Source organism: Danio aesculapii, chromosome 1 (assembly GCF_903798145.1).
Source record: "Danio aesculapii chromosome 1, fDanAes4.1, whole genome shotgun sequence".
NCBI classification, from domain to species: domain Eukaryota; kingdom Metazoa; phylum Chordata; class Actinopteri; order Cypriniformes; family Danionidae; genus Danio; species Danio aesculapii.
The window spans coordinates 21486435-21510419 of NC_079435.1; the positions used below are offsets into that span (position 1 = coordinate 21486435).

Genomic DNA, 23985 nt, shown 5'->3' on the forward strand with positions numbered 1-23985 from the left:
CATATAATACATCTACTTAAAGACAAAAAAATATTACTTTACAAACTGTATTGTAAATAAATCATATGGAAACTTTGATATTAGTCAATAATATTACTGAAATTAATAAAAAAATTTATTAATATAAATGTACACACATTTAGTGTAAATAAATGGTGGGCTAAAAATCTGCGCATTTCTGCACACGCAGATTCCGTGTGGGCCTATAACTCATTAAGAGAATAAGCACAACCTTGTTGGACCATGTGCCAGGGTGCAGAGCAGATTTTTCCATCCTTAAAGTAGCAAAGGTAGATTCGGATACACCCTTAATGCTTTTACGCCACGCGCTTTAGACTTTCCGCCTACTGTAGATTGTTAAAATAGAGCCCTCAATTTTTAATGTAGTTCAAAAAGTAAAACCACTTGGGAACCACTGATCTGAGGTCATGGGGCAACGTTTTTCACTCTTCCCCACACAATTTCTTGTGGGATGAAAACTGGTGCATGGGATTCCAGCAGTAATTCAGTATGACTTTGCACATGACACCACCATGACCTACGTTTTAACCAACATGCCCTTCTAACCTCACAGCGAGAGTTCAAACCTTTACTTCAAGTTTTTACAACAAGTGACTTGCTGACATGTAACTCAATAACGCGACTTGACCATATGCTTGTCCGTCTTGGATTTCACAGAGTGGCCTGCTTTTATACAAACCACACAACTGCTGTTAAAATGACTTATGCACGGTTTCACTTTTTGTCTACCTTTTGAGAAAAATGAATAGAAAAGGAGACAAAGACAACGTCTGGGAACTGTAGCGCTTTAACCACCCATTTGTCATTGAAATGATAAATGTTAATTACATTTTATTACGATTACTGACACTTTCAATTCACTCAATCCTCACAGTTCATATGGCATTTATAGTCACGTAACACTGGCTTTCATTGTAGCTAAAAGGATCATAGCAATATGAGCAAATGTGGCGCATGCTTGAAAATAATTTTGAATTAAATGGCAAGATTAGACCCTCAATAAAAATGTTAATGCACAGTAGATTCACCACCCACTTAAACGAGAGATAATAGAAGAAGCGTGATGAAAAACAGCGATAAAATCTCCAGCTGCAGCCTCTGTGGACTGACTGGGGCATCTGGTGTTTAGGTAAGACAGGATAATGTTCCTTTGACACAGAAGACAGCGAACAGGGATTTCGGAGCGTGAGGGACGGGATAACCATTGTTAATTGATTACAGCAGGCATGACATCAGGCTGGAAATTGCTATGCTAATCCGTGTATCTTCTTTCACGTTTGTCATCCTCTGACAAATGCCTTCACAGAAGATTTAGGAGGAGCGAATGCGTAACAGAACTGGAAAATAACTTAACAATGGTTATATACGGTAGCGTAATCGAAGATAGACTACTTAAAAGAAAATACAAATTCTAAAATCTCCAGACATGGAATTACTATTTGACACAGTGAAATGTTTAGATGAGTTACTGTGGTGAACAGAATAAAGTGGAAACAACAATTTCCTACTCTTCAGACAAGGACCCGTGATCTCTACAATAAATTGCATACTCTTTCACTTCTTTTATATAATTTTTCTTTTATATCACTTACTAATTTTCAGACGTGGAATACATTTTTGACAAGGACCGTGTGACCTTCACAATAACTACCCACTTCTTTTGCACTTTTATTTTCCCTCTTTAAATCATTTTCTTTTAGAACATTCACTCAGTAGATCTCAGTGTTGGGTAAGTTACTTTAAAAAAAGTAATAGATTACAAATTACCGATTACTACTGAAAAATTGTAATCTGATTACATTACTAATTACTTCATGTAAAAAGTAATTGGATTACTAATTACTTTACTTTGAAGTTACTTTTTAAAACCTATAAAATATACCTATAAAATACAAAATAAACCGCAGCTCTTTCAAGTAGTTTAATATTCACTGAAAAACATTACCATGGGTTGATCACAGCAGCATGACATAGTCAAAAAACTTAAACATTTTTGAATACATAAAATTCTCTCATCATTCACTTGTTCCAAACCTGTTTGTCTTTTTTTATTTTTTGTTTTACACAAAAGAAGACCTTAATATGAAAAAGCACTGTAGTGTTTGGGTATTCTGTGTTTATCTGAAGTAATAAGTCTACCTAAATGTGTATATTCAGTATAGATCGGTCAGTTCTTGTCACGTGTTGCGGTTTTCAACTAGGTGCGCCTGGGAAATGCGAGCGCAAAAAACGCGGTATGTAAACGGTCCCATAAGCAGTTCTGCTTCTCTTCACATTCAGAAGATACCTTCACTCCCAATCCTGCACAAAAATAGAGGCAAAAATCAGGCTGAGTTGGGCTGCCATGTTTTTTGGTGTCGGTGCCCTCCTTGGTGACGAGTTTTGTCATAGAAGGTCAAGTTAAAAGCAGTCGAAAGTTTTTTAGACTGAATTTCACAGCAAAATTTTTGTTTTTACGCTCAACGAAATCAAAGCAATGTCTGTATTTCCATTTGAAGAAGCAACCACTCTCGACAGCAACCATTTCAGCTCGCATTATCCAACCATTTAAAAGCTCATGCTTATCAACTGAAGTTGCATCAAAAAACGTGAGAAAAAGCTATATTTAGTAACGCAAGTAACGCAATTACACTGACTTTAGTAGCTTTAATCAAATTACACAAATGTAAAATGTAATTCGCTACATTATTGCTTTCTGGAAAAATGGAATTAGAATACAGTAACAGCCAACTCTGGTAGCTATATAGTGTGGTTTTGCTTTTGAAAAACTATATCTACAGTGTGCCTACATCTACAGTGATAAACTACACTATCTCTAACACAATAGCCAATAGGATCGGGTCTGAATGATATTAAAATTCATATTTCCACTCCACATCACAGTATGGAGGCAGAAAGAAAGAACAAATGCAAAAATAGAAAGAAAGAAAAAAACCATCATAACCTCTATGTGAAGGAAAATGCAAATAGGGGCTATTGTTATTCTCGAGGAGCCCATTCCTTGGATGGTGCCTGCAGTGTATTCTTCAGCAGTGCTACTATGAACATTTGCAAGTTATAAAAGTGACAAAGGACAAAGTGTCAATACTGAATGATCCATAGCACTTAGGTAAGCCTTCACTGAGAGGCATCTCGCAGTTGCTGTGTGTTTTGTCTATGTGGATTGAGCCGGATTGTTCTCTGCTCCTAAACTGGGGCTGGAGACCATACCGTAGATAAAATAACAAAACATCTAAAGGCTCTTGACAACTGGTTGGGCTTGGCAGAATGCTGTGATTGTACTCTGAACACAATCCTCTATGAGTCATCAGGCTTTCACACTTTTTTTAATTACAGTAACACCTATTGATGTTATATTGATGGATGATGCTTTACTTTAAGGACATTTTGATGTCTAGCTTTGTTTTGGAGCAATAAATCACTACCGTTCAAAATCACTTACGAAAGTGAAGAGACAATAAACAAAGCAAAGGACTAGTAAATTTTAACAGGGCACTTTTTCAGTTTACCGCCACTTTCATGAGGATGTTTACAGGAGATTTGTGTAAGTCTGGTTTTAATTGCTTTTTTTCCACATGCAGTAAGCAGATATGCATGGTAAATGAGCTTTTGTGATCAAATGCACTGTGCACTTTCTTCTCTCTTGCGATGGTGAAAGTCGCGAGGTCTATCTTTAGCTGTCTTACCGCTGTGGCATGACATGGGAGCTGACCTATGAGTCAAAAGTGCTTTGAGACTCACATGGGCCACGGCTAATGTGCATTTTGCTGGTTATCTCCACATAGAGAACAGCTTGAAACTAAAGCCGTTTTGCTATACTCAAAACTGAAATCAGGCCCTGAACAAAGAGATTTTGCCTAGAGCGAGGTTTTGGAATGTCAAGAGCTTCAGTGTTTTCTATCATTTTAATATCCATTACGACTCCATCACAAGTAAAACGTGCACTGTATTTTAACATCCTAGGAAGTGGGAAATCACAATGCATTTAACAGCTTTGATCAGCAGTCAAATAAAAGACTTGGGATTGTAAACATGATTAAAAAAGCAAATAAATGCTTTGAGCTAGAAATTAATTACTCAAAAATTTGATTCAGAATTAATAAACTGGCAAAAATGTTACTCTTTCTAGAATGTGCTATTTAAATGTTGAAAAAAAAAGTTACAGATTATACATGCTATTAAGATGTATTTTCATCCAAACCTATCATAGCGGACAGTGCTAAATACAGGTGTACATGAGGTCTACAATGTTTTGATCATTTCCAGAGGTGGTTTGAAAACACATTTGATCAGATTACTTTCTTGGTGTAGATGTCCCTGTCGTATGTATTCAAACAGCTACAAAAGACCACCTACTGCTCAACTGACCTCATTCTTAATCATTTCCATAGCACTTTTGTTTGGTCTAAAGTTTACAGCTATATTTGCTTTTCCTTCACACAAAAGATTTGTGTTTGACTTAGGCCCCGTTTACACATACATTTTAGTTTTAAAACGCATAAAACGTTTGGCTATAGTTACGTCTGTCGTCCACACTACCCTGGAGTTTTCGTACCCCAAAAATTGACCTTTTGAAAATGCTGAAGAGGACGTTTTGGTTTTAAAATACTGCTGCTTTGTGTCAGTGTGGATGGGGGAAAACGAAGACATCTGAAAACTCAGACGTGGCTGCAGACATTCTTTATCTGATTGGGACTTTTTCTCAATATTAAGTAGGCTACACAAAGTTCAGTCTTGCATCCTTTTTTGTAAGTTCAGACTTTGCAAGTTTGATATGGAAAACAAACTCTTCAAAGCGAAAATCTTCATAATGTACTTTATAATGTACATCACCCTGGTTATGTTATCTTAACAATAAAATGAAAACATGTTATAAGGAAATGACTATTTTCATTTTAATATTAACTTAACAGTAGGGCTGTGCAATTAATCGAAAATACGATTTCGATTTTGGCTTCTAACGATTATGAAAAAGCATTAATTGAGATAAACGATTATTGCACTATATACCGCCCCCTTTCCAGTTGTACACATTTGTTGCTCTGCAAAGCTCAGTTCCACGTGAACATTACTAAAAGCATGTACTGTAATGTAACGTTTACAGCACGGGATGCACATCATTCATTGATGAACATTCGAATCATTCAAGTTTAAAAGGGAGAACGAGACCGCATGCTGTTGTGTGTGTGTGCGCGCTCAGCCTCGGAGACGAGCAGAGCACACACATCTAACGCCATCTTAATACAAGCGCTTTAATGGTCAAATACATGCACATTTGTGTCAGAGCGTGGTGTTTAGTAAATATTCATATTAACCCTCATCTGTGTAATAAACAAACAAGTTGAGAATCAAAAGACATGTGAAAGTGAAACCATATCAGAGCCGCACTATCCTTAATGTGACAGCGCAATATTCCTGCTGCCGCCTGTTTTTATTATGAATCAAACAACAAATGGAGAAAATCACTCACTGCCCTTGACTGAAGGACTTTTGTAGCTGAAGTTGTTTTTCTTACAGTGAAGATGCTTAAAGCACAGTTGGTTTCATATTTTTATTCTATTGTATTTATTTTCCTTTCCTTATTCACAGGGTGGAAAATAACTGTGCATATATACAGTTAAAGTCAAAGTTAAAGTTAAAGTTATTAGTCCTCCTGATTTATTAGTGACCTTTTCCCCCCAATTTCTGTTTAATGCAAAGGTTTATTTTTAAACCACTTTTAAACATAACAGATTTAATAACTCATTTCCAATAACTGATTTCTTTCATCTTTGCTATGATGATATTACATTATGTTATACTAGATATTTTTCAAGATACTAGTAGTCAGCTTAAAGTGACATTCAAAGGCGTAAGTAGGGTAATTAGACAAGTCATTGTATATCAGTAGTTTCTTTTGCAGACAATCAAAAATATATATTGCTTAAAGGGGCTAATAATATTGACCTTAAAATAGGTTTCAAAATATTAAAAACTGCTTTTATTCTAGCCGAAATAAAACAAATAAGCCTTTCTCCAGAAGAAAAAATATTATAGGAAATACTGTGAAAAACTCCTCTGTTACACATAATTTGGGACATATTTATACATATATTTATAAAAAAAAATATTCACAGGAGGGCGAATAATTTTGACTTTAACTGATAATCGTTTTGAATAACCGTGATTACAATTATGACCAAAATAATCGTGATTATGATTTTTCCCATAATCGAGCAGCCCTACTTAACAGACACCAAAAATATTAAGGCATCGTGTAGCTACATATTTAAATGACCGTCATCTTCACTGTATGCATATTTAGAACAAAACAAACCGTATAACATAACTGCCTCCTTTCATTTTCATTGAAAAATATGAAACATCTCCTGCCTCTTTTGCTGAATATCAGTTTTAATAATCAATGACAGCCATTATAAAAGTATAACATACAATAAGTTTATACAATATAGAAAATGAAGGCGAGCAATCAGTCAAACATGCAGAATGAGTGTACGTGGTTACATAAATGAATATATTAACTTATCTTTGCACTCAGCCAAAACACATTACTTGAGAACAAGTGATAGATTCAAAAGACCAAAGTCATGGCATATGTTGTTAGTTAAAGACCAGATGAATGAAACATCATGTACAGTGAGATGAGATCCAGCGGTAGATTCTTGGTGAACTGACGTGCGCTGCTTTCACCTGGGGTTTTGTGCTAAAAGCACCTGCTGCCTAGCAGGAGCTCAGACATACGCATATGCTGCAGGACATGCCAGAGTGTGTATAGTCATGTGATGTGCGTTTTCAGTGGTGTAGTGTGAATGGAGAGGTTTTCAGAAACGCTAGAAGAAACGCCAGTGTGGACGTGGATCGCATTCATTCTGAAACGCCGCTTTAAAACTAAAATGCATCAGTGTAAACAGGGCCTTAAAATTAGACTATTTGCAAAATACTTATTGCTTAATACAAGGGGTAAACAAAGGTTTACATAATCATTCCCTGAAGCAGATTCACTCAATTACCTGATTTGTCTTTACATTTGAAATAATCAAACTTGTAATAATAATAACAAAAAAAACATCCTTGTGCAGAGATCTCGAGTTATTTTAATCAGACAGGCAGGTGTCTCAAGAGGCTTCTCGTGTTTGTTTTTTCTCCCTCACTTTAACGGCATCATCAAATAGCGTAGATCGTAAAGACAGCAGAGTGAGGTAATTGACTGTATAAGAGTCATGATCGTTTCGACTCAATTGTCTGTTCAGCACAAATTGCACACAAATTACAAGAATGTGGAAGCTTATGCTCAGACGTGATCTGTACTTCACCACAAGGTTCATGACAGTGTCAATAATGGCTTAAAGCTACAGTCAGTAATTACTGAAACAATGCCACCTGAGCCCCTGGAACCAGTCATTCATGCTTGTAAACACAGGGAAGCGTTTTTCATTGAAGCATATAGGAAATATGTCATAGGAGCAATTTACTATACCTAACAACAACTTGTCTGGTGGATTCATTTTAAGTGAGCCACTCTTAATTTTAACAGTCACTAAATAACATCCAATGATAATTTATTCATTCATTTGTTCATTTTCCTTAGTCGCTTATGAGCTTAGTCACTTATTTTATCAGGGGTCGCCACAGCGGTATGAGCCGCCAACTGTTCCAGCATGTGTTTTACACAGTGGATGTCAGCCGCAACCCAGTACTGGGATTTTTTTTTTTTATTAAAGTGCAAGCAAATCAGCATGAAGCATTTAAGGGCTGATTTGTGCAATTTTCTACAAAGGCTAATGAAGTCAACTGAAATTTTTTCCATTTTTTGAGCCAGAATCTCCATGCCTCAAACAAATCAATGTGCTTGTTCGGGGACACATGTTGTGAAGCATTTGCATTTCCACTTTCTGCCAGCACGTTTTCATCCATCAGTTCTGATGGTTTTCCATTATTTTCATCTAAACTCCACTGTTGTGCCTGTCGAGGAGATGGAAATTTTGTTTATTTCACCTCCAAAACCAGTCTGCACCATGTAAGCAGCTGTTAAGTAGGCTTCACGTCCATGCACCTTTTGAACCAACACCGCCATGCAGACACAGAACAATGTGCGTTCTCGAGCGCAGCTAAATGGATGTCTGTATTCAGAGTGTTTATCTGGAAAGATGCAGCACCATGGTTGGATTTACAACCATCTGTGTGTGTGTGTGTGTGTGTGTGTGTGTCAAGAAAGCCTGTTGACTGTGTGTGGTCCACAGTGGTCTTCTTGGTGAGAGCTCAGGATATAAACAGAAATGTTAGCTCTCTTGCTAATATCTACAGAAATCTGCATAATTCTTTGTCAATATCAGTGGAGGGGCGCCAAGGATATGTTTTCGAGGATACGGTGTGACCACCGAGACAAAAACCACTAAGAGAAAAGAACAAAAACAAACAGCACAGCGAAAGTTGGAAAAGAGACAGAAAACAAAACAATGGGGGTGAAAAACAATGGACTAAAGAGCAGAGATCTTGCTGTGGCTGACATGACACAAAGCAAAAGAGCAGGACGGCCACGTAGCTATAATAAAAAAAGACAGTATAAAGCGAGGAGAAGCAGTGGTGAGGAAAACAGAGGGAAAGACCATAAAGGAAGTGTGGATGTTGGATATTCCTGTTTTGGGACCGCTGTGTCCATGTGAAGGGCTGTAAGTGAAACTTGAGGGCGGTGATTCAGAGGCAGGTGTGTTATTCCTGGATCTCTTAACACTGTGTTTGTACTGGCACTCATAAAATATGAACTCAAAAGCAAGCCACTCATCAGTACTCGCATGCTTTAGTTAGGATCCTTGCTATATTTAATTTAGCACAAGTGAGTACATGGCTGTGACGGTGATGTACACTCACCTTTTATGGACTGTTAAATACAATTAAATATAACAAGTCAAAACAAGTCAAATATAGTTTTATACTAACACCAGTATAATAACAATGATTGCAAATGACTGCAAACATATTTTTATATATATGCATCCTCTCAGAGTTTGCATGCTTTAGACCAGAGGTGCCCACAGTAGGGCCAAAGTTGGCTCATGGTAACCTTCCTATCTGAAAAGAGGAAGAATGATAGGGAGTTGAATGGGGCGAATGCCTTTGACAGAGCTCGTCATTTCCAGTTTAACCTAACCTTTTGTTTCTTTGTTTAATTGCAGAGCTACAAAAAAGCCAACAAAAAATAAATGTTGTAAATGAACTAGACTTTTAAAATGTAAATACTGTCACTTGACAGATAGAGAACAATGCACAAGACAGCAGCGAGTAAATATAGGCAAAGAAAGGAGCAGCTCGACTAGTGTATTCAGCATTGATCTCCATTGTACTATAATTGAGATTGTTTATGTTTTTACTATAATACATTCATTAGAAAATGTTAAAAAATATACTTCATCAATTAATATGTTTCAAAACAACGTTTTGGAGTTATTTTTAAATATTAGCAAATAAATTAGGCATGTTTAAATTACACATGGCAAATTTAATGTAATATGGTTTGGTATATCCAACTTCGGCCCACAGCCCTCAATCAAGTTTGGTTTTTGGCCCTTTATAAGAAAAAGTTTGAGCACACCTGCTTTAGACACTGTTTAACATGGTGCACTGAGGTTTATAGCAAATCTTAAATCCCTCACTCATCATTGTGTGTTATACACTCGGGTAGGGTGGTCTGCTTTGTCCACTCTTAGACTCAAGCATTGGCATATCTTTGTTTATAAATCTATTCTGGTTTTCTCCCCTCATATCTCCAAACTTAAATTTGTAAAAAAAAAACTGTCTCTAGCTATAGATTCGGTCTCAAAAAGTTTATTTATTATCTGTCCCAGCGGTGCGTACTGTAATGGGGAAAAAAGGCTTTTAAATATGCAGCATCTTTTGCATGGAATAACCTCCAAAAGGTGCAGTTTAAAGAGTTGGTTTCACTACATGCCTTTAAAAAGATTTTAAATTATTTGGAGTTTGAAAAATTGGCCTGTAGATGTTTTGAATAGTTTTTAACTGTCATTGTATGTGTGTTTTGATGGAAGAATGATGATACCTGTTATTTGTTTGTTTGTTTGGTAAACCCACGCAAACTTTATACTGGCTAATCTTGGCCAGGACGCTCTTGTAAAAGAGATTTTTAATCTCAATGTGCTTTTTCTGTTAAAATAATGGTTATAACAGTAATAATAATAATAATAATAATAATAATAATAATTTTATTGTTAGTAAGTATTTAATCTTCATATTTAAACATTCTTTAATGTTATTTTAACATTGGTACTTTTGAAATTTACTACTCTGCAGTATCTAATCCATAGGTCTGACATGTTGGTGTATGTTCATGAAACTTTTTTAAACAGTGCATCTGACCATTTAGCTGTACTGCAGCAGAACTCTGTATAAATGTACTGTTAAATTTACATATCACTATCACCTTGGGACCATTTACATCCTCAATACATTCCTGGAATGACAATTTTCACTATTTTGTTAGCTTGGTTTTGAGGTATCATTAGCCACTGAACGGACTGTACATCCATCCCCCCAAGCCTCACTCTCATTTACATCAGACTTAAAATGCTGACTATCCAGACTGAGGTCTATGGCTTTCGGGCTCTAGAGATGAACTCCCTCTCTCTTGACTGCCATTCATCAAGTTGTTAAGAATGGCAGCATGAAATTTAAGCACAATGACAGCATCACTTACCACGTGCTTCAAAATGAAGTTTCTGGAATGACCCTGATTTCTCTCTCCACACCCACCTCACCCTGTCTGTCTTGTTGCTTATATCACGCAGGATGAATGAAAGGAGTGCTAGATGGTAACATCCCTTAATGGGGGAGGCTTAGTCATTATATATACAGTGTCACTAAGAAAGAGTAGATCAAAAACAGAGAGAGGTCATTACGGCGCTAACGTGCAAACCCCTGAAACAAAGTGTTCCCTTCTGCTAGTGTTTAAAGACCCCTCAGAGTATCCTCTGAGCTTACAGCCTTACTGATTTATGGGAGGAAAACAAGCAAGCCGTATCCTCCCTCAAGCTTGGCGAGGCCTCAGTCACTCTGGGATGTTAGCAGAGTCAGCAGAAGCACTTTTTTTGATGTTGTCATATTATCAGCCATTTTGTGAGAGAGATGATTGATGGAAATCTAATGCTGGTTAATGTAAATTGTATTATCTGACATGTTAATAATCTTTTTTTTAACAAGATATGGCCTGTAGGGGTGGACAGTGACTAATATTTCTTCACTATGGTACTCAAGTAAATTTTTTAAAAATATCTGCATTTTATATGAATGATTTTTAGAAAGCTTACTTTTACTTCATTACATTTCACAACTGTAGGAGGGTAAAAAGTGGTTTTGAATGGGAGAAACGGTTATCTGCTCATGCAATAACAGTGTTTGATTTGTAAAGGAGATGATTCTTTCATTTAAACTGTTAAATTTGTTCATAAATCACAGTAAATCATTAATTTGTGAATTGGCCAGTTTCCATTGTATCTGCTCATGAGTTAACAACTCACTGATTCAAATGATTCTCTAGGTAATGATTCACAGTATTTACCAGAATAACAAAAGATCCCTAGAGTCTGTGGTTAATGGTATGAAATGTAAGATATTAATGATGGATTTTAAATGGATTTATTAATGGATTTATTATTGTCAATGAAAATCCTATTTAGGTCATGACTGTCAGTTTGTTGTATAGTAAATATATTGTAAAATGTTGAGTTGTTTAAGATCACTGTATGATATATTTGAATGTCCAATTACATTCCTATTTTGCGTAAGTTACAGTATTTAAATGCTGAACAAAGTTAAAACAACACAAATGAATCCCTGTGCATTCCCCATTTCGGTAGCAAATAAATGTAGACTTAAAGTGCTGAGAAAAAAGTTTTGTAAATAAAAGTATCTTGCAAAAATAACAAATTCAATAATAAGTATTTTTACTAATATAAACAATTATGTATGTACTGCATTAACAAACAGGTTCTCTAAAGGGTTAATTTCAGTTGTTTATAATTTACATGTTCATCCTCTTAAGAAAGTTTGAAGAAAGTTTGGGAAAAGGATTTAGACAGTGGAATTGATAATACAGATTGGTCTGCTGTAATTAAAAATGTACTTTAAGTTTACTTCATTGGGAGTTCATGAACTCAATTATGAATTTGTTAATACAATTTAGCTCACACCATGTCTGAAGACAATTTGTTTATTGTTTCGATTGTAGAAAACACAAGGGAACATTTATCCATTGTTCCTGGTACGCTGACAAAATTCCTTCCTTTTTTAAGCTACAATTTTGTTTCACTTCGGATTTTTTGGATTTGGTTATCTGTTGGAATGGAGCCAATGATTCATTTTCTCCACTTCCACACTAAAATAATAAAAAAATAGCTTGGTTTTATCTGGCAAAGAAATTCATATTTTTTAATAAAATCATGTCATCAGGTACCTTTTAAAATGTGAATGTCTCAAATATCTGCCATCAGAAGTCATGTAACTTTAGACAGATATGGACATGTTAATGACCTCCTCTGATTTTCCATTGTATTTATGTAATAAAAAATGCAAAGTACCCAAATAGACTAACTGGAGTAATATTGGATTAGGGTATCTGTATTTTTACTGAAGAGCTTGATTCACTGTGTTTACCACTGATGGGGTGGAATGTAAATAAATGCCCTGCAGTCACAGATTTCAGAGACAGATGTAGTGTGCACGTGATTTGCTGTGTGAGTAATGTCAAATGAAAGATCTTTCCAGATCACAGGTCACACTTTGTGGGATGTAACATTGCTGGTGACTGTGCTTGCATAACTGACCTACTCTCCAGCGGCACATTGCTGCCCAGGACCCAGCTGTCCTGCAGCGGCACTGACTCGGGTGTGGTTTGCAGTTCGGCGGGGAGGGCGGCCGGAGGGGCCGGGCTCACGTTCCTGCGGCTGCTCAGAGAGTTGTGGTTCAGCGCCGTCACAGACGGCTGCTGCTTGTGCGGGGGCGGCACTGGTGGCAGCGTGGACTGGCCCTGCTGGTGCTGATTGGATGGTTGTTCTGTGGAAAGAATCAAACAAAACTAGGTTAACCAATGGTGAGGCAGTATAGTAACAACGTGCAGATGTAAGCCGTTGTCCTTGGTAATTAATCGTGGCAGTTAGGCAAATGTGTCTGGATGAATGTGCCTTTACCAAAGAACATCTGGGACATATTACAGCAGGGTGATGATGACATTAACCATTTAGCATCCAACCTCACCAGCTGTCGGATTGCCATGTATATGATGACAACAACGACACATATGCATGCTCTCAGATACACATATAAGCATATGATCGAGACGATTAAACATCCACTTTAAAATGTGCTAGGAAGCCTAGCGGCACTTATCTGTCATTATTGCAGTAAATTCACCCTTGGGTTTGTTTTGGATTGCACCCTGGTAATAGGAAGTGTATGAAGAAGCAATGTTTTGAGCAGTGGAGATTGTTATAAGGCACATTATTGCCTGAGTTTCAGATATGATCACAATAGTAGCAATGCAAATGACATATTTGCCCTGAAGCCAGTTTAAAATGACTACAAAATCTCCCATCTTAGTCAACGCATGAAGGGTTTTGTACAAATTTTACTATTCAAGTAAAGCAATTGTGTAGAACAAGCTAATGACACTCCTGATTTTCCCCTTTCTTAGCGTATTGCTGTTCTCTTTGCATTTTTCTGTATTTTAATGAATCCAATTAAATAGATGATATAAAATGAAAATACAAACGGGTTTGTCTTAAATGTTTCGATGTCCAATTTTGACCACTTCCATACTACAGTCGAAAACTCATTTGATTGCATTGATTTTGAAGAACAAACAGTCATGCTGTTGAATGTGTTCAAACAGCCTCAAAATACGCCTACTCACCACCCACTGACCTAAAATGTGAGCATTATGAGATGTGTTTTGAGAAAGTGCACCAAACAATCAATTGCAACTTTGCTTTGTTGTACCATAACAAACAGATTGCAATCAAAATCATGTTACCATTTGTATCCCTTCAATTGACTTCCTTTCCCACTTGCTTGTAAGCAACATAATGACTTGACATTCATTGCACATGCTGCTCTAAAGAAAATGATCTAGTGTCTGACAAAAAGAAAGGGAGGGTCTAGTCTAAATAAGAACAAAAGTGGAAACAGCAGAGACATTTAAAATGTCCTACACGCATGTGTAAATGGTAATGCACCTTGACTGATCGTTTGTGATTAGAAGACTGAAAACACACCTTACTGTAATACCAAGTGTAAACAATACCCTAAAGTCTTCAGACACTCATGCTATACAGTAAGTCTTAACATGTTGCATTGCCAGAGGCACAAAATTAGAGCCCTAAAGGCACCTTTGCAAGCTCCTTTTGACACCATGGCAAGCTGTTTATAACTTGTCTGGCTGTAGCATAGATGTGAGGAGAAAAAGGCTGTTTTAAGAACTGCTCAATCTTTGTACTTAGCATTAGCATTAGCCTACAACTAGCTATGTCAATTGTGAGATTTTAAGCAGCAGTCACATCACAAGGGATCATGTCCTCATCTAAACCTCTGCTGAGTCAAACCTAGAATGAAAAATTGAAAAAGAGTAGAAGAGATTACATGCTGTAACTTGAGGCCACAAAATCTTTTTCCTTGAACACAGATAAGATGAAACACAATGATATTTATGTGAAGCAGCCTTTCCAGAAAGACAAAACCATTGCTCAGCTTCCTGTGCTCCTCTGTTACTCATATGGCTGTCTTTGATACCAGATTGATACAGTAGAGCTGCTATAAGAAAAATGACAAACAGGGAGTGAGTCTACACTGCAGTTGAGAATCTTCTGGCAGATTTGGACAGCGGCAAAAAAAAGGCTCTGTTTGGTGTGACGGGTATTTTGTGTGTCTTTGACCTTTTCTAAAGCTGCCTATACAGTATGTGTCTATTCCGTACATCTCATGTTCCTCTCTTTGAAACACCAAAGGACTTAAAGAGGCTCATGCTAGCAGATATTAGTTCAACTATCAAGGTTATTTGTCGTATTCACAAGAAGTCAATGGCATATTATTCATTAAAATACTTGCTGTGAGCCTCAGACATTCTCAATCGTTAAATACAAATAAAGAAAAAATAATAAATAGAAAATGACAAAATAAGACCAAAAATAAAAACAGTCACATTATATACAATGTTAGTTTGTTATGTGTGTGCAGAAATGCCATAAGCAGATTGTAACGGTGTGTGAAAAAGGCTCGCTCTCTTTTCTTCACTTTGTTCTTAGCCTAAAAACCCAGTTTGCTATTGTGTAATCAGAGCATTAATTTCAATGTCTAATCTGTAGTTCCTTTCCCCAAAGACTTAAGATATTAAATATGATTAATTTAACATACTGTATATACAGTTGAAGACAAAATGATTAGCCCTTCTGTGAAATTTTAATTAACTGCTGTTTAACAGAGCAAGGACATTTCCCATTGCATTTTCTTTTATATTTTGTTTTAGAGGAAGTCTTATTTCTTTAGGTTTGGCTGGAATTATCTGCTTGGCTTTAGAACAAACCACTGACTTGCCTAATTAATCTAACTTGACTAATTACCCTAATTAACCTAGCGAAGCCTTTAAATAGCGAATAAGCTGAATACTAGCTAAATAGAAAGTAAAATATTATGGTTAGTCATCATGGCAAAGACAAAAAATATGTTATTAATAACTAATAGAAATTAATCCTGAGCTGATGCTGCGGCAGTCATGGAGGGGCGGAGAGCATGAGACTGATTTCTGAAAGGCCAAGTGACAAACAAGTCATTGCATTGATCCCATGGGCCAGCATGATCACCTGCCGGTGACCTACCAACACTTGCAGTTCTCCACGCTGGACGTCCAGTGTTCTACAGCCTCTGGCACTTAGACTGCAGCTCCGAGCAGGAAGTTTGGCCAGAGGAGAAATAGTTGTACCCAACTAAGCCTGGTTTCTCTCAAGGTTTTTTTCCTTCACTTTCGTCAATCGGTAAGGTTTATTCGCACTGTCGCCACTGGCTTTCTTGATTTGGGACTTGTTGAGCGGTGCATCGATGGATTTGCTCTTCAGTGTTTGGACTTCCAGCAGTAAAAATTAAACCACACTGACCTGAACTAAACTAAACTCCAGCTCTGTAATCTGGACTGACGCAGTTTCAGTTCACTAGAATGCCTATGTTAAGCTGCTTTTGACACATTCTACATTGTAAAAGCGCTACAGAAATAAACATGAATTGAATTGAAATATTAAATCTATTATGTTTAACTTCTCACTGTTAAACATCACTTGGGAAAATATTGGAAAATTATTTTTACTGAAGATTTTTATCTTCAACTGTATGCACATTGTAATATACCAATGTTACGGGTGTACAAGTATGCATGCATTGGTTCTACAATGGCTTCAGACATACCTAGTCAGATTCCGCAGTTGAATTTTCTGCCAAAATAACACCATTGTGAAATATACCTTTAGCGTGATATATACGATTTTTGTCAAACAGCACACCCCTAATGATGATGTGATTCCAGCCCGGAGGTTCAGGTGTGTGGCTGATCTGGAATCAAAGCATTCACTGGATGATGTTCTGACCACCCCCGCAGTATACTGGGATACAGAGTGTTACTGTGTTCATGTATAAAAAAAGAAAACGGAAAAAAAAATGTGATGGGCCGAGAGAATGCAGCAGAGTAAGAAAGGTTTGCTGAGAAGCTGAAAGAAGAAGACAGGTGTGGTGTGGATTGCTTAAGGCAACACACAGATACATGAGTGCAAATCTGTTGGGAATCACAACACATCTAGCTTCTAGCTTTCGTCTACACGTATACTGTATCTTCTCCTAAAAGTCATCCACAAATTCTCAAGATGGGCTATAACCCCTAAAAATATATAAATAAATATATAATATAAGGATTGATCTATTCTTTGACCAAAACAAAGCAAGTACCTGAAACCCGGAGGCAGTGAGAGCTCACAGACAGCTTTCAGATTGGATTCTCATACCGTCCTCGGGGGAGTGCTTGCATACATTTCCATAGTCCGGGTGTACGCGTTCCATTGGGTCCTATCTACTTTGCAGCTGCCGGCTTCAAAGAGCACAACAACAAAATCAAAAACAATGGAGGGAGAGGAAAGAGGGACCGTTGAGCCTGTTAAAATTCAATTTCCAGCCTTCTCTGCAGCTGATGGCGCATGCTACCACTCACTCCCATGATAATCAGACTGTCAGACACACAATTGTTGTTGGAAAGCCACTCTTCTGTACTCAATTCACTTTTGCCCCCACAAGTAAACACAACTCTATATGTTTCCTCTGTCACACACTTTCAAAGAGGGCTGATAGAGTTTTAGCCACAAGAAAACAAAGGCACGCTGTGGCTCACAGCAGAGGTCTGATCAAAGTTCTCAAAGCCAGTTGGAAAACATCTAGTAGACTGTTTAAAACATGCATGCTATATAGAGAGGTTAGAGACACTTACAAGTAAACATGCATGTTTGAGAATACACTTAAGTTACTGCCCCAGTTATAGTGCCCCCCTTTTCAACCTTTATTTTAAAAGTGTAAAATAATAGTGTGAATAATGTGCATATGTTGCTTAGTGATCCAAACAGTAGCTCAGTTCATTTATTTACACCACACATATCTTTTAAAGCAGTTTTGCAGATGTCTACATTAAATGTAAAGTAATGTTATTAGCAAGGGTGAATTGTCAAACAAGCAGTTAGGTAATGAAGGTCTTAACATGGCTTATTTCATATTCTGAGCACAATAGTAATGCTACATGGTGCAAAAAGGTTGCAAAAACATTGGTTTGGAATACTAATACAAATGTACTGCAAAATTATAAAAGCAAGCAGCGATGAAAGCGATCTCACACCAAGGCTCACAGCCACCCGGTGGCCTTAGGATGACAGAGCACAATGGACAACAGTAATTTAAGCTGATGAATATACAAAAACTGACAATGTTAGCTATTTGTATTATTCAAACTCTTGTCTGCAGAAACATACTGTAAAATTATAATAACAATATTATAAGGCAACACTGTTAAACAGTGATTTAACTTATTTTAAACATATATACAATAAAAAGATGATTTATACATATAAAAAAATCTATTAGATTTAAGACTTGAGCCCTCACGATACAACAGCAGACATCGAATTTATTTTAAAGCCTCTGTCTGTTTCTCTCCTGCCCAGCAGAAGCGGAATGAAATAAAGAGGGAGTAAATGAAGTGTGGAAGACGATCAAATGTGCTGATCTGACACACTCAGCATTTTCATCAGTTGCTCACCTTAACTTTATTTAATATCAGGGGAGAAAGGCACATAATGCATTTAGATATACAGCATGCTTACGGGAGCCTACACCACACAAAAAGCTATGGGGCGACAACTTTATTGCTATCCTCGGAGACACCTCTCTGTTACGTCTCAATTACACTGCCATATGTTTGCAACACAGGTGCCATTCCAGAGCGTGGATGGACATTTGTCACGCAGCAGGGCCTGTTAGCCCCATCACGTCTGTTGCTCTCCAGGGACTCTGCATACAGGCTCTTTACATGCCCACTAACACTGACTTAAGCCCTCTCTCTGACCTCCAGACCTGACCTCTTTCAAAAGCCCGTCCATGCTCAGACGTCAACCTTTCGGTCTCCTCTTGCGATGGCAGAAGGAATGTAACCCCGCTCTTCTGTGGCGGTAGTTGGAAACAAGGCCTGGTCATGTCAATCCCTGACGATGGATGGGACAGATGCCGATTTTATGGCACTGAAATGTGATCGCTGACGAATGGCTCCGTCTGCTGTAACTCATGTTGCCATGCTCGTGTGCAGCGAAAATATTTTAAGAGCCCTTTTGATTAGGATTTCATGGGCAGAACTGAAATTACAGCCAGAGAAGTTTATCTCTTAATGGGGGTGAGTGATAGCTATTGGGGGGAAAAAAATCATAATGAAAGTGCTGCTTATCTGTAGCAGCACATCTCTGGCCCAAGCTTGTATTTCAGAGATGGTTCATCAGCAGACATCTGACCTGCACTGGAAGTGTGTGTGTGGTAGACAGTGTGTGCAAGGAAACGGAAACACTAATGCCCTGACACCCAGAGTGTCAGTGCTTATATTCGCGCTGTCAAACTCTAGATTACCTCACATGTCCTTCACCCACACCTGTCAGAAAGCTGGGAGCAGTCGGAGAGGCCTGTCATATCCAACATCAACCCCCCTTCTTGTCTTTTCTCAATGCTCATTTTGTAAACCTTTCCTCCTGAAAGAGGCTTCACAAAAGGAAGGCCTGAATCGCTCAATGGGGAGCGTCCATCAACGTCCATCAATGTCTCTTTGCTGCGTTCGCTCACAATGGCGAAGGGGGTGCGATGTAGTCGGACAGGAGTTGCATGTTGTGGGGAAGAAGAGAACTGAATGGCTAAATGGGCTTTAATAGAGCTGTGTCCTGCGAGAGGCAGAAAGCCAACAGAAGTTTTGACGGTAGAACTCCACAGTGGGACATCTGTAAGGCTAATGAGACCGTTTATTTATGTGACATATCTTGTGTGGTGGAAATGAGTGTGGGAAAGGCAGAGCTCTGCTTCTTTATTTCCTAAAAACGCAGGGCAGGAAACAAAGTAAAGGACAAGACGGTGTTCCCAGGAGTCTGTGATTAAGGAGTGGTATCGTCTCTGATATCTAGAGCACATCTGGGCCAAGGCTAAACTCACTATAGATGTAGCCGGCCACCAGCTCCACTGCCCTAGATTACAAAACACACACTCGTCTTAAAGGATTAGTTCAGCCGAACATGAAAATTCAGTCATCGTTTACTTACTGTACAGTCATGTTGGTCTGACTTCACAAAGCACTAACACATTTTAAATAAAGGGTTGATCATTGTTTATGAAGCAATCTTTTGATGAAAAACACCACAATAATCTGTTTACAATCTTAAAGTGTTAGTTTACCCCAAAATGAAAGTTAATATTATTAGCTACCCACTATCATGTTATTTCAAAGTGCAAAAATTTTATCTTCGGAACACAGAAAATAAATTTTTGGTTGAAACCTGAGAGCCTCCATCATCCTCCATAGACATCAAGGTTCCAAGTCCAAATAGGTCCAAAAAAAACCCCCAAAGTACTTAAAACAGTCTATGTTCAGTGGTAAAATCTGAAAAATTTCAAGCTATGATAATTCTTTTTATCTGCAGAATAAACAAACAAAAAAAACACATATTGTGCTTGGTCGTGCCTCTGATGTATTACCTCAGTGACTGTTCTTTAATTTAAAAAGAAGTTACAAGTGAAAGCGTGCCCTATACTGACACTGAGGAGAAAAAATAAATGTTCGTTTTTTTTCGCACAAAAGTATTCACATAGCTTTATAATATTCTGATTGAACCACTGAAAGCATATGGTCTATTTAAGGATTTTTTTTGGCACATTTCTAAACCTATAAATTAATTTCGAGAGGAGCATGTGATATGAATGATCGCGGCGAGTCTCGCATCAATAATTATTTCTAGTCCACTCAGATATCGTTGCTAGATCAATCAGATGAGTTCTAGTATCCAATAAATAAACCCATTCATCCTACCTTCCTTGTCTTCGTTTTGAAGAACCCCACTATTCACCCCATCTCCACCTTTTTTTTTTCTTTACCAGCGGAAGCTCTCGAGACCTCCCTGATCTCGAAGCCCCAGTCATGCTATATGACCAAGCGGGAGCCCTGGGCTCAAGTGTTTCCAAGCTCAGGGTTCTCTCCTGGGACAGCATGCCAAATCTGCAAATTGTATCAAGCAATAGCTAAGTTTAACTGCGGCAGAAGAAAAAAAAGAGTTGGAAACAATGCTGCCTATGAATGACGAGGGAGCTCTCAGATTTTACCTAAAATATCTTAATATGTGGTCTGAAGACAAATGAAAGTCCAAGGGGTTTGAAACAACATAAGGGTGTAATTAATTAAATAATTTTCATTTTTATGTGAATTAACCCTTTAAGTGGACTTTAACTTGATTAAGAAAGGGGGAAAACGAGTCATGGGTTTATAAACAATTTGTAAACACAGGTTTGGAAATCAGTGAATAAACTATGACAGAGTTTTTAGGGAACCATCCATTCAGCAAACTTATTTCATAAGAGACTGAATGATTTTGAAGTTTTGGAGCTTCTGGAAGTGCAGAGTTCATGGACATGTAATTGAGGCATTTGAAAAAAATGACGACTGAGAAATCGTGTGAGATGTGTTTTGAGTTCTTCTCGATTTATCTCTCTGGAGGATGTCTGATGTGAGAACATCACTTTTTTGAAATGAAGAAATGAGAAGTTCTGCGTTACTTTATTTTATTGCAACATGTCTGGCATTATGATAAGTGGGATTACTCGCTTTCCTAACTGAAAGGCCCGTAAAATGTCAGCTCTCTGTCGTCAATATGTGTCAAGATGCTAAATTGACATTTCAAAAGCGCACCAGTCGTTGAAAGCTAAAGCTGTCATTCGAGGGGCTTGACAGGAATGGAAGGAAAGGTTATTTGTCAACAATGTGGCGGCTTGTCATGTTTCACCTTGCAAAACTTCTATTTCATTGGTGCGGGGGATTAATGCAGACCACAGTTGGGAGTGGGCGACCATGCAAAGAGCTGAATGACATATCAAACTCTCCTCTTCCTCACAGATAAACACATTACACAAAGATGATTCGCATCACTGGAACACAATGCAGCCAGACACACAATGTCAAGGCTTCCCTCAGATGAGCAGATCACAGTCGTCACATCTAATGATGTCACAATGTGAAAGGCAACAGACAGAGACTGGTTGAAAAGGTGGAAGTTTCTTTAGAAATATTCGCTAAGAGAAACAGCATGCTTCTGAAAGTAATGAAATGAAAGTATTCAAAATATTTACAGTTTTAAAACTGCTAAAAATGTGTTTGCAACTACTTTTATTTGCTTTAAACTTTTTGATGTGATCCACCCCCAGATGGGATAGTTATTGCTAAAATGGCAGTATGCAAGAGTTGTTTTCTATACATTAATACTGCTTCTATATTTCTTACGGAGCAATAGATTGCAATGCAACTTAGCTCAGTTAAAAATAAATAAATAAAATACATTTTAATATTGCCTCACACCTATTGAGCAAGGAATATCAATATCAATATCAATAATCAATGTTAACCAGCCCCCCAAAAAATTTAGCTAAGCACAAATACGGCCACTTGTATAATGCAACAAAATAAACCAAACACGATTATTAAAGGAAGATTTTTTCCTGGGTTGAACAAAGCTTTTTAAGAAGCATGTTTACTTCTGAGGAGCGTGATTGCTTGTGGTGAGAGTGATTGTGAAGGACAATAAACAAGCAGCCGGAATCACATGAAAAGCTTTCTTGCTGCTGAATGCAACTGGAGGGGAAAAACCACAGCACTGCTTGATTAGCTAAAGCCAAATCTAAACTACAGCAGATGCTTGACACTAGACTATCATTTTCTGATGGGAGGCTAAAATCAGTGTTTTCATCTAAAGAAGAGATCAAGCCTTTGCCACCATATGTGGGCCTTGTCTCTTTGTGTGGGATCTGGACAGGACACCACGTCCTCTGATCAACGACCCAGACAGAATTGAAAATGCCTCTTTTGTGAAGCGTCTATGGCTGACAGGTGTGCTCGTATGTGTGCGGGCGGGTGACCGACGGAAAAAAAAGGGGGCTCGATATGGGTGCATCGAAGAGAAGACATCCATTCTTCAAAAATGGAGGAGGGAAAAAAGAAAAAAGGGTGGGTGATTCAAGGTCTCTCCTGCTGTCTTTTCCTATTTTGCCACCGCCAGTGCAGGCTTCTGGCCTCTAACAGCCAATTTAGCATCAACCCCCAACAGAGAACAGCCATTACCAAAGAGTAATGAACAGAGGCAGAAGGGACAGCTCACCACTCGACTCACTCTGCAAAATTTCGACCAGTCTGTGGCACTGTGGGAGATATGTGGTCTCCGACCATCAAAGAATGGCAGACGGTGGCTTTGAATGGTTATTAATGGCGGTATGTCTGAGGTAAAGTAGGGGCTTCCAGTTTTGGGCGCCACTGCTGAAATTGTATGTGAGGAAGCTGAATTCCCCGTTCCTGCTCGTCCAGCATCAGAGCTCGTCAAACATTCAGACAGAGCGCTATTTATAAAAGACAAATATCAGCAGGTTGTGACATTTATCTGCCTGGCTCTCTATGATTTTCTGAGGGACAAAGTGGTTTTTAAATATTGACAAACTCAAGGGCGAATCATTACTGGAGATCAATGGAACCTCTAGCCTGCGCGACACGCTACGACGAAAAAAAGAGCATTTTCAGAGAACGAACAGAAAGCCAGGGAAACAAAGAAAGTAATTACACCATTCAGATGGTTGTAAATTTCTCAAGCTGTCAAAGTGCGTGTTGGTAGTGAAAGGCAATTTAAGATGTACCAACGAAGTGGAGGGAGTCTGACATTAATCCTCAGCCTCAGAGCCGAATTGCAGGTTCATAATTTGGCGTAATTCAGAGTAATTGCTGTGGGGTTTGGAGGGATATTACTTCTTTTTTTTTCCCACTTTGATGAGTCCCCTGATATTACCACTTGGAGGTGAATTAAAGTGCAAGGTTGTATTTCCAAGGCAATAACCCACGAGTTGCAATGCTATATGAGATTGTATGCAACATCAAATTGAATGCAGAGCTGTGATAAACAGCTCCCCGTTTGAGATGAGAAAATCAGAGGAAACGCGTTTAAAAAGTGTTGCCCTTTCAACAACCCCAGGCCTGCTGTCTCCCATTTGGGGCGGAAAATGTTCTTGGAATATTTTCCTTGTGCACTATCCTTCTTTCCTGAGCTAATTCAACAGGTTTAGTTTGGCTCGCAGTGAACGGCAGGAAGCTCATGAATATCCACAGCGAGT

General features: G+C 38.1%; 1 protein-coding gene across 1 annotated transcript in view; it reads right to left on the reverse strand.

The window, feature by feature from the left end:
- tenm3 (teneurin transmembrane protein 3) overlaps positions 1 to 23985 on the reverse strand; it is a 217033-nt gene that overhangs the window by 135865 nt on the left and 57183 nt on the right. The window contains 1 exon segment of the mRNA XM_056457389.1: positions 12855 to 13083. Coding sequence (XP_056313364.1) covers positions 12855 to 13083 — 229 coding nt within the window.